A 12,559-nucleotide genomic window follows, 5' to 3' on the forward strand; every position below is an offset into this window, starting at 1 on the left:
AGGCCCAGCGCAGGCGACTCGGCCCCGAGGCCCGCGGGAGGCGGCGTCAGCGGTCGGAGCCCCGGCGGCGGCGGCGGCGTGCGCGGACGGAGCTGCGGCGGCGGTCGGAGCGCGGGGTGGGGGGTGGGGGGGAGGGACGGCGCTGCCGGCGGCTGCCCAGGCTCCGGACGCGGGCAGAGCCAGCGCGAAGTAGGCGCGAGAGGCGGAGGAGAAGCCCAAGGAGCCTGAGAGGAAGGAGGAGGAAGAGGAGGAGGAGGAGAGGAGGAGGAGGAGGAGGAGGAGGAGGGGAGGCGCTCTGGTCGCCGTCAGTGGGCAGTGGAGACGCGGCATGCCCCTGGCAAGGGAGAGCGGTCTGTCCTCAGCAGAGCCATGGGGACCCGCGCGTTGACGATGCCGGGGTGACAGGCGCATCGTCGCCCCGCCACCTCCACCATCACGTCTTGTACTCAGCCTCCCCACCGGCCAGCACAGCACCAGCCTCCACGCGCCTCTCTTCTCTCTCTCTCTCTCTCTCTCTCTCTCTCTCTCTCTCTCTCTCTCTCTTTCTGTGTCTACAAAGAATGGGGTCGGCGGATGATTAGGTTGGAAGCGAATCAGATGTTCCTGCAAAGCCTGGTAAAATTTATGTAGGCAAAGCAGAGAAAGAGACAGAAAGAGGGAGAGAGAGAGAGAGAGAGAGAGAGAAAGAGAAAGAAGGGAGAGAGAGAGAGAGAGAGAGAGAGAGAGAAGAAACGGGAGGAGGGGATAAGGAAATTAAACCCTTCAAGTCAATGCATATTGTGGAGATATTCGCACAGGAGCCCTCACGGTGGAGTCGGCCAAGGCTGTGCGTTCCCAAAATATGACCAGGGGTGCTTGGATGTGTCGGCAGTATGACGACGGCTTAAAAATCTGCTTGGCAGCACCCCGGGAGAACGAGAAACCGTTCATCGACTCGGAGAGGGCTCAGAAATGGCGACTGTCTCTGGCCTCTCTCTTGTTTTTCACAGTCCTGCTCTCTGATCACTTGTGGTTCTGCGCCGAGGCCAAACTGACCCGGACCCGGGACAAGGAGCAGCACCCCCAGCAGCAGCAGCAGCAGCAGCACCAACAGCAGCAGCAGCAGCAGCAGCATCAGCAGCAGCAGCAGCGGCAGCAGCAGCGGCAGCGGCAGCAGCAGCAGCAGCAGCAGCAGCAGCAACAGCAGCAGCAGCAGCGGCCGCGGCAGCAGGATCCCTCCTGGCCCGCGCTCCTGGCCAGCATGGGGGAGTCCTCGCCCGCCGCCCAGGCACACAGACTCCTCTCCGCCTCCCCGTCCCCCACCCTGCCCCCCTCCCCGGGAGGCGGCGGCGGCGGCGGTGGCAAGGGTACCCGAAGCAAAGAGAAGCGGAGCAAGCCTCTTTTTCTAGGAAACTCTGCCAGACCCGTGTGGCGCTTGGAGACTTGTTACCCCCAGGGCGCGTCGTCGGGCCAGTGCTTTACGGTGGAGAGCGCGGACGCCGTGTGCGCCAGGAACTGGAGTCGGGGGGCGGCGGCCCGAGGGGAGCAGCAAGCCAGGGGCCCCTATTCAACTCCACTTTGGAACTTGTCGGATTTTTACCTTTCGTTTTGTAATTCCTACACACTCTGGGAGTTGTTTTCAGGGCTGTCCAGCCCCAGCGCTTTGAACTGCAGCCTGGACGCGGTGCTCGCCGAGGGCGGTGAGATGTCCACGTGCAGGCAGTGCGTGGAGGCTTACCAAGACTATGACCACCACGCACAGGAGAAGTACGAAGAGTTCGAGAGCGTGCTGCACAAGTACCTGCAGTCGGAGGAGTACTCGGTGAAGTCCTGTCCCGAGGACTGCAAGGTAAGAGCACGGGCTCCCCGCGCCGCGTTCCTCTTCCTCGCCACTGCCTGCTCCCTCTCTCCCTCTCGGCCGGCGGGGCGGGCCGAGGTGTCTGCTAGGGTTGTTTCTGAGTCAGGCTCTGCTGTGGTCACAGGCTCGACATCTCTCTGGCTGTCAGAGGTCGCCTTTGTGCTGGAAGTTGGGAATACCTGGAGGGGTTGCTGGCCGCCTGGGGCTTTCCTTTGGGAATCCTTGGAACCTCAGGGATGTCCCTGGTCCTCTGAGATAACAAATAAGGATTGAGCTATTCTCTGACTGCCTTGCAGTGTCTCCAACTCTGTTACAGTGTTTTAAAAATGTCATTTCAATAAGGTTTGTGAGGAAGAGAGAGAGGAGACTGCATCTTGATGACCACAGGTAAACAGGAGGGTCAGAGGCAAGCATGGTGACTTGCCAGGTAGATCTGCACACAGCGCCCACCTCCCTCCCCGTAGCCACATCGTGAAGTTGATTGACAAGGAGGAAGTGTGTAGTTTAAGTAGGAGCAACAGGAGGAGGGTGTGCATGCTGACTGTGCTAGCTCCTGCTCTGTGAAAAGTCTGGGGCCTACGTGAGGGCATCTGTTCCCCTGAAGCTCACCCCGTTCTCATAGACACCTGGGTAGTCATTGATCCCAGGTCAAATGTGAGCTTGAGTTGTACTTGTGTAGTCCGTGGTTGACCCACAGCTCAAGTTGATATAATGGCTTTGGACTTTGGTGAATTGAAGTTTGCTGAAATGTTTAATGACCTGTATTATATCCAGGCTTTTCCTGTTAACTGTAAGGAGGACCACTATGACCTTCTTGATTGACAAAGGGGAAGCACGGACTTGTGTTTTGGGAATTGGTCCTGGCGACCCTACGCTGCTGGACGTGGTGCTCTCCGTGGTGCTGAAACAAGATTATTATTATTATTTTTTTCCCTAAGAGATGTAACTTCTGCAAGTGACCTCCAGTAGGGAAAAAAATGATCACGGAATCTCTATTGCATGGATTTTTTTTCCAAAATAATGTATTCAACATGAAAATAAAGTAGAATCACTTTGAAAATGAAATGAGACCCCCCCCACACACACACTCCTTCCTCTTTCCTATTTACCCAGCCTTGCACACAGAGAACAACCATCCCACTCTCCCTCGTTTGTTTTGTACTGAGATGTGCAATCAAGGCTAGCATAAGATCAAAAGACTTTGGGGCAATTTGACAGACCATTGTGATCTCTGGATCTTACTTTAAATGAGCATAGCTTAGGAGTCACACTTCACAGCTTCACTAAGTGTATGACCTTGATTTATTATCAATCTTTAAAATTTGAGAAACTTGGTTTTGAAGTTAGCAATTCTGTTTATAACATCAACCAAGAATGTGATTTCATTGACTAAGTAGATCTTGAACTTCCTTGCTTATTTTTATTTCATATTTCTATAAGTAATTTCTGTGACCTAAACTCAGTCCTAATGATAGAATGTATTTACTGAACAGTTATTTATTTTGACAGAATAACTATTTTGAAAATATAAAGATAAAATGATTGTTTCTGGTAATTCTATCACTAATAAAAATATTGTGGAGGTTTCAATATTTTACATTTAAGAGCAACAGAATTTGAGTTTAATACAATTAGAATTTGAATTAGTGTGCTCTGCAGACTGTAAGCCTTCAGAGAACTTTCTAGTAATTTGAATGTTAATAGCTCAGTTTGAGAGAGGTCATCTTTTCAGCCAACAGATTACAGCATATTCTCAACAGGGCACATATATCTTTGTTCAAATGTATAAATAAATATATTAATGTTTTCTTTCCCTCTTCACCTGAATTAATTCTCAACATGCTGTTTCTATTATCATAAGTATAATGAATGACATAAGTTAATTTCATGATGCTATGAAATACACCAGGATCATATTTTTGTATACTGTAAAAGTTGTTAAATGTATAAACAAAATATATAAAGAAACTTCTTATCAATTGATAAGTAAAGACAGATATTTGTGCTTCTCGTCACAAAACACAGAAGATATTCAGAATTTATTCCCTAAGATTTCTTGACATCTTATAGACATTTTTTTTTTTCTGGTAGAGGGATGGTTGGTTATTTTGTCAGCTGAAATAGTTTTATAATGGCTATTCATAAAAATTATAACTTTAAGTTTAAGGCAATAGGGTGCTTTAGGATTCACAAATTGATTGTTTCTAGGTAGAAATAGAATACAAGTATAATTCCTTATGTTACTATGTAATCTTTCTCTCTTCTTGAAAGGAATATGTATCTACATACAAACTATATCACATGGTTTAAATATTATTGTTGCCTTGGAAGTTTATGAAAGCTTCTTTCTGAAAACTTTTATGTATTTTAAACCCAATTGGAGTTATGAAAAAAGAAAAAAAAAAACACTGGAATCAGTCTTGTTCAATTTCCATAACATTTTCTACTTTTTTTTTTCTAGTAACTGTTGAAGTCATGGTTTACTAAAATTAGATGTATATTTCTTCAATTGTTAATGAATTTATAAATCCAAATTAGTTGTGCATAAATATATTAAAATTGTAGATAGCATACATAGAATTCTACTATTATTATTATGGGACCATATTTTAAAAGAAACTACCATTTATAAATAAGTGTAATGAAATTATTTATTACAAGAAATTTTAACTTATAAAGTATAATATTGCTTTCTCATTTTATAGTCTCTTTATTAAAAATCATTATATAAAATAAAGATGGATTAAATTAACTTTTTATTTTTTGAGATACTGGATAGATAGAATATGAATGTGTACACCTGGGCCTCTTGACACCACGTAAGAAATCCAGATACATGTACCACTTTGTGTGTCTGGCCTTACCTGGGAACTTGGAAATTGAACCCCTGGCTGGCAGGCTTTTCAAGAAAACATGTTCAACTGCTGAACCATAACACCAGCCCTCCTTAAAATTTTCTTAAATAGCTTTTGATCAGCTATGTTTTTAAAAACCTTAAACTACATCTAATATAGGTATAATGAGTTGAAACTGAGTTTAGTGGTGCACACATTAGTCTCAGCATCAGGGAGGCTAGGGCTGGGGGATGATAAATTATAGACTAGCCAGATATTCATAAAGAGACTTTATCTTAAACAAAAATATGCCTCAAATTCATAGTAACTAGAGAGCAAATGTAGCCAACTTATTTGAGTAAACGTTTGCATTGTAACATACTATATAAATAATTTGCACTTAGAGAAATAGTTTAATTTTTCAAATCCAAGGATTAGCATTTATGCAGAAAAATAAAAAAAACCTTATATGCATGACTCATATTTTACTAAACTATTTTATCACATAAATTAGTTAGCAAAATTATGGAAGTGTGCATGATACTTGCACCTTTACTGAAAACAAGGCCTTCGGTATATAGTAAGAGTCAGATAAGTGTGTCAGAATATTCAAATTGGTAGGCAACACCGAAAGTGAAATACTCTAAGCTACAAATTCACAAATGCATGTCATTTTTATGTCAGACCTTTACTTAAAGATGTTTCTCTTCATGTGACATTTTTACATTCCTGATCATTCTGGAAAGAAATTCTATGTAAATGATGCTTTTAGGGTACATAAACTGTTGTGTTAAGAGAATCTTTGGTACTCACTGATGGATTCTTTTTCCTTATATACCCTCAGACACTTGTGAATAAATGTGGATTTGGGACTAAAATCTAAAGTAGGTCACTGAGGCATCGAAACCTCACCTATTTCCTAACTAGTAGTCCTTATAACACTTTGGAGAATGTATCCATTTTCATGGTTTTCCTTTGACAATCTCATATTTAGGGTGGTTAATTGCTTGTTTGTGTTTCAAAGACACTAGCCACAGAGATTCCTGGGGAATACCAATGGTCTCCAACACCAGGATACTTGAGGTTTCTGCTATCTCTGCTGGTCCTGAACAAAGCATCACCCACTTGACATCCAAGAGTTTACATTACATTACTTTACATGTGCAATTTGTAAACAAACAAAAACAGTTCTTACCATTCTTATTTATTTCAATGCCATACACCGTAGGTCTATAAAGAGATTCTTAAAAGAAAAAAACATGTACTTTACACATCTTTCTATTAAAAAATTGAATCTAATATGCTACTTGCTGTTGATTAAATGTGGTTATATTCACTATGTCCTGTCTTTAGGGTGGAGAACACATCCATCAGCTGATCTGTTTTATGGTCTACAACTTTATTATTTCCATTGTGTTTCCATCACATTTACTGTTGAATGGTTTCTCTGTAGAATCAAATAATCTGCACATGCATATTGATAAGACTATTTTTAAGGTCAAGGATGCCCTCATAGTCATTTTTATGACTCAAGTTTATGGATGTTTTTATGTTTGCTGTATGAAACTACTGATTTATCATCTGGGTTTTTTCTTTTTAGTAAAATTTACATTACTGGTAAATGTCTGTTGCATTTAGACAAATAAGTAAGTATTTTTATTTTGGGTTTCTAACTGGATCAAATTAGTAGCTATATGGGGCATAACCTGGGTGCCAATGTGTAGGGTTTTCATCATTTTTGTGAGATGGGGCCAGTGTCTGCTTATGCAAGGTGAGAGAGCGTGCAGAGGAAAACAACGCTGGTGGAGTTGTCTGTCTCATACTCCCTCACATAAACCACCACCCATAAAGATAGCTTTTTTTTTGATCAACTTAACATGCAAGAATAAACATATACATACCTGAGGAAGAGGATATTTAGGCTTGAATTTTCTGAGCTCTTGCCTTAATTTCATTTCTCAATGTTAAAATAAATAAACCATTTTCTGTGTCAATCATACCATGACCAAACAATGAATACATTATAATTCATATTGGTTGTTACAAAGAGATTTATTGTATATTACTGGACATATCTAAAGTTATCTGGTTCATGTTGGAGGATTGCGGGCAACCTTGCAATGATGCCTGGATGTCCACAGTGCCTAGAGATTCTAACGTCCCTTATCTGGCTTGTCATGGGCCAGGGATCTTTCAGCCTGATTTACAGTGATGTTAAGATATAATGAGGGCATTTTGATTACTATGTTTCAGTAATGCATCATAATCCCAGCAAGAATTGAACTCAGATAGATATTTGTGGAGAAGTTAATGGCCATCATACATAGGCTGAGAGGGCAGGGAGCAAATATGTAAGGACCAGGTTAATGAAGTGGATGATAAGTGAGCTTAACAATGTGCCACAATAAAGAGATGTGCTGGAAGCAAACACAGAGATGTGGAGATGAATGGTATAGGGCCAGTGGACTAGATGTTCCGAAGTGCGTCTTTGGACTGGTCTCCTGCTGCTCAGCATTACTGGGGTATCATATCACTGTTCCCCTCATAAGTGGAGCTTCTGAGCATGAAACGGAGGCACTGGCTTTGTGAGGTAAATTCATCTTTCAAGGAGAGTGATTCTGGCTCTGTTATTTTTATTTCTAGTTTTATCCTATTCAAATGAACAAAATTCAGACTTTTCAAAAAGTATATGGCTGCTGGGCTGGAGAGATGGCTTGTGGTTAAGGCATTTGCCTGCAGAGCCAAAGGATCCTGGTTTGGGTCTCCAGGACTCACATAAGCCATATGCACAAGTGGGCTCATGCATCTGGAGTTTGTTTACAGAGGCTAGATGCCCTGGTGTGCCCATTCTCTCTTTCTCTGTGTGTATCTCTCTCCCAAATAAGTAAATAAATATGCAAAATACATTTTAAAAAGTGTATGTCTGCTTTTAAGAGACAACCTGTTGGCTTTTTGTATATTTTATTAACATTATGTTTATTCTTTATTTACTTAATTACACCCAGGAAGTTTTTATTGTGTTGATAAACCATATTTTCCTTTGTGCCTCTTCTTTAATACTGTAGGAATAACAAGTTGATATTCATAGAGGAATTATAAAACATTTTATTTACTTACTCACAAGGAAGGAGATAGAGATAGAATTTAAATGGGCCTGCCAGGGCTTACTGCCACTGCAAACAAACTACAGACACATGTGCCACTTTGTGCATCTGGCTTTACATGGGAACAGGGGAATCAAACCTAGGCCATCAGGCATTACAGGCAATTGCTTTTAACTGCTGAGCTATCTCCCTAGCTTAGCAGTGTTAATTGGTCAGTTTAACTTCAAGTTTAAATCAGGAATTAATCTAAATTAAAACATACTGTTCTGTTTTGAAGTAATAATAAATAGACATCATTTTTTTCTCATATGTTCTCACATATATATGCATACCCACATAATTAAATGTTCCTTAATGAAATGTTCTAATTTACTTTGATCTTTACTGCTTTGAACAAGACATGGTAAACCTGTATCCTTCTTTGTTAACACATACTGAATGAAATAAAGTATGTTTTATGCTGGAATTCACAGAAATATTTAATTCTTAAGTGTTAAAAGATAATAGCTTCTTCCTACCTCTCTTAGAGGTCCATTTCTACATTCTGTGACTTACAAACAAGATGATGGAGAGGTTTTGATAGATGGTAAGACACAGATATTCCATGCACATTTAAATGTGATTCTTACCTTCCAGTGGCACATCCACTCCTAGGTTGGATGCATAGATTCAGAAATACGTCTATGCTGACAAATGATAAGTTTGTATGTTGCTGCCCCGTTTTGAACCAGAAAGGAGATGGGTTGTATCTCCATGGTAAAGTTAGTGACTTTCAACCACTCAAAGCTCATTGCATTCCTCTCCTTATCACTGTACCTTTTTGCCATCACCAGGCTACATCCTTCGAAGTGAAGCTGCATTTCTGTGTCCCATGGGAAACTGTGTCCCCGGGAAAACCCGAAGTTCTGGATTCTTTTTTCTGTGGCTGTCCTCCCAATAAGTGATCAGTCTTTTTTCTTGCAGAACTGTTCTCAACTTTACTTACTGGAAAAGAAAATGGAACTGTGATGTAAAAGGGTGATGGTGACAAAGTATTAACTCACAGACAGTGACTTGAATTTTCAGATGTTTTAGTGCTAGAGAAAACAGTTTTCAAAGCAGCCACCATGGTTGAGAGCTAAGACATTCATTCTTTGTGTCCACATTGTGAGGTATTACCACATATTTGTGAGCAAAGTGAAGTTAGGACCTAAGATGTTAAACATTCTCAGGTCAAATACCTGCCTGACTAATTATTAACTTCATTTCACTTTAACTGTTTTCTTTTTTGATTGATAACAGTTGCAAACACCATGAAGAATTAAACGAACAAGTGTAGGAAACCTGCATGTATCTGTCCAATAGATTTACAATTTTTGATATTGTTACTATATTTTCTCCTTCTATTTCTATTGAGCTTATTATTATTAGAACATTTGATAGGTGACATAGAAACCTGACAAAACAAGAGCTCAAGGGTGTAGTCAGGACATTATTTTACAGATACACAGGATATGAATAAATAATGCTCTAAAACAGAGGAAGAAGTGGGTATCCAGTTTCACATTCCAAATCCATTGGAGAAAGGATGTGTACAGTCCCAGAGGGAGGGAAGTAAACTTTGTAGGGCTGTGACATTTCTTTACCCTGAGTTGATAAGCTCAATGTAGTCAAAGATATCAACTTGCTTAAGTTAGTGTTACAAAGTGCCATGGATTAGATGGCTTAAACTGTGTTTATGTTATTATGGCTCTGCAGGGTAATGCCCATGATTGAGGTCCTGGGAAATTTAGTTTCACCTGAATGTCCTTTCTTGACCAGTAGAACATGATTTATTCACAACATCCCTACAAGTCTGGTCCTTCATGGAAACAACATTTCCTGACATGTACTTTCTCAGCCTCTTGGGTAAGGAAGTCGTCTCACTTAGGTTAAGGCTCCACCTTATATAGGCACCATTAGCAGGTGCACTCATCTAAGACTTAGGGATTTTACCCAAGCTTTTATTGTGAGGGCCACATTTATTCCATGATGCTGCTTAAAAGATGTGTGAAGGAGGCTATTAAAAAGTATTTGGAGAGATGTTAGTGGTGAATGGTTAAGGTATATTCTTCCCTTGACAAAGCCATTGATTTTCTTTATCTGTATGATAAAATACTAGAGAAAAAAAATTCATCAAAGTATTCATTTATGATATTTTTCTTTCAAAAATTATGTGTGTCAATGACATAGCACTGGGGAAGAAAGAAGCTGTTATAGATCTCAATTCAGATGTTCTGTCCTCCTTTGGAGATGCAGGTCAGATATGCCAATGATTTGAACTACTGTGGGTATCCAATATGGTGGCCGCTGACCACATGGGCCTTTTGAGAACTTGAGCTTTGACTAGTAGAGGCAGAACTACAGGTTTAAATGTATTTAGTTTTAATTAGTCTAATAAGTCTAGTTTTAAAACATCCCCATGTGGCTAGTGTATCACATGTTCTGGAGAGAGAATTCTAAACGACCTTTGTCCTATGATCATGGAAAAGAAGAGACAGATTCAGGAGATTTCTAACTGCAATGATAGCACCTAATGGCTAATTTCCTGCAGAAAGGAGGTGAGAGGCAAGTTTAATAAAATGTGAGTCTAGTTGTATGTGGATGCCCTTTAAAGAGATAGGAAATAACAGGGAAGGAACGGTTGGGATTGAAATTGGTGCTGATGCAAATAGTGAGATTTGGAGATAAGTACATAGACTATGCCCAGTGACTAGCTAGCCATGTGAGTAGTCAGCCTGGCTGTGACATTTACCCTCCATATGCAGATTTGTTCTAGAAGCCAATTATTTAATGTAACAAAACAAGTCATGATATCAAGAGAATGTGAAAAATTCACATTAAGGTAGATTTACATTAAGATGTTTGAGTAGAAAAGGGGAGCAGAGAAAGAGGGTGAGAAAGGACATGGAACAAAGTAAATGAGAAGAATGAGAGAGAAAGCGCGAGATCTTTAAGACCTCCCTCTTAAAGTTTCTACCTTTCCCAAACCATGCTAGGTTAGAGAAAAAGCATTTAAAACATGAGTCTTTGGGGATCATTCCAGATCGAAACTGCAGAGCCAGGAAAAGGATTTTCAGAAAGATGCTGAATCAGTCAAGTGTGGCACAGATTTCAAAAGTATACTTGGGATGAGGCTGTTAAACAGGTCACTGAACTTGGCAATTAAGTCTTGGCGACCTTAGCAAAGTAGTGGTAATATGCCTGTGAGAGCAGATGTCAACATGTGATGGATCATGTCATCATCTGGGGTTGAATGAATGCAAGTCCAGCTACTCGTCATGAAGTATGGCAGTGAACAGAGGATAGAATAAATGGGAACCTAGATATGAGCTTGATGAAATAAAAACATTATATATTGAAATAAATAAGAACTTTTGTAGCTTTTGGCATACAATCCAGATGAGAGTGGGGGGGTGAAAAAAGTTGCATTAAAAGTTAAGGGTGGTCTCCACCCACTGCTGAGCTTTGAGGGATGGTGAGAAAGAGTGCAGTTAACAAACTATTATACAATTAAGATCCTTTATTTTGCTATCTATGTTTTAAACAGAAAAAATTTAGATGAGAAGTACATATAATTATAATTAGGGATTGGAAAGTACGCATAATTGTAAACTTGAACATGCTTAAATCAGGTAGAAAACTTATTTTTAAATAATACAAAAATGAATGGTTCTAAATATAAAATCATCAACACTTAGCCGGTATACACTACTGAAGTTATTGTCGTTAGGGATGTATGCCCTATGTGTCATTGGCATAAATGTTGTAGTGTTAACTAAATTAGATATGGCTCTTTTTATGTTTTATGGGGGAAAAGAATTGTTATGGTTAATATAAACTTCCAAAAATGAAAATTAGTTTTGAGCTTCATTGGGATTGATGGTGAAATGATTATAAGCAAGGCTGAGGGTTGAGTGGCTTTACTTCTCACTTTCAGTGTGTTTGACATTGCCCAAGTTACTGACAAGAGCAGTTTTGTTAGCCTCTCTCTTAGGATGGGATCTTGTTTGTATAGGGTTTTTGCCCCAAGGTATGATGATCCCTTCAAGTGTTAGCAAACTCATTATAACCCAAGGGAAACAGTAATACAACTAATAGAGTCCTCTCCTGAGACTTTATGCTTTTTTTTTTTTTTTTTACTGAACAATAGTCATTTACAAGTTTCACAAGCAGACATTAAAAAAAAACATTTAATTTTTTTCATATGAGAAAGAGAGAGAAAGAGAGAAAGAACAGGCATGCTAGTCCCTCCAGCCACTGCAAATGAACTCATGCACCATCTTGTACATCTGGCTTGTGTGGGTCCTGGGGAAAAAACCAGGGTCTGTAGGCTTTGCAGGCAAGCACCTTAACTGCTAAGCTGTGAAAGAGAAACACATGCATGCACACATGCTTATGCACCCCACCACACACACTGAGAGAATGCACAAGCAGGCTTTTATGGTGCTTAGAAAAGACCTTATCCCTCCCAGCTCTCTGCATTCTGCTCCTCTAGCATGGTGATATTTACTCTTGAGGTAAGTATGACCCAGTGAGATGGAAGCATTGGAAACGAATAAAACAAAACAACAACAACAAAAACTTTTCTCCACTGGTTCCTCAGCACTTACTTTCACAAGTATATTAGTCAGGGTTCTCTAGAGTAACAGAACTGCTAGAATGAATTATTTAAAAAGGGGATTTATTAGATTAGCTTACAGTAGTCCAATAGCAGTTGCAGGCCCGGGAATCACTGAACCTGGTAGCTGCACTGTCCACTTGGC

At 40.6% G+C, this 12,559-nt stretch overlaps 1 protein-coding gene across 2 annotated transcripts in view; it reads left to right on the forward strand.

Annotated features, from left to right (window-relative positions):
- Window positions 1-292: 292 nt before the first annotated feature.
- Window positions 293-12,559, forward strand: part of Nalf1 (NALCN channel auxiliary factor 1) — a 564,025-nt gene continuing 551,758 nt past the window's right edge. For both annotated transcript variants that reach the window (XM_004663366.2, XM_045145809.1), the window contains exon 1: window positions 293-1,828. In XM_004663366.2, coding sequence (XP_004663423.1) covers window positions 842-1,828 — 987 coding nt within the window. In that variant the 5' untranslated portion in view covers window positions 293-841. The remainder of the gene's footprint in view (window positions 1,829-12,559) is intronic.

The sequence above is a fragment of the Jaculus jaculus genome, chromosome 3 (assembly GCF_020740685.1).
Source record: "Jaculus jaculus isolate mJacJac1 chromosome 3, mJacJac1.mat.Y.cur, whole genome shotgun sequence".
NCBI lineage: Eukaryota > Metazoa > Chordata > Mammalia > Rodentia > Dipodidae > Jaculus > Jaculus jaculus.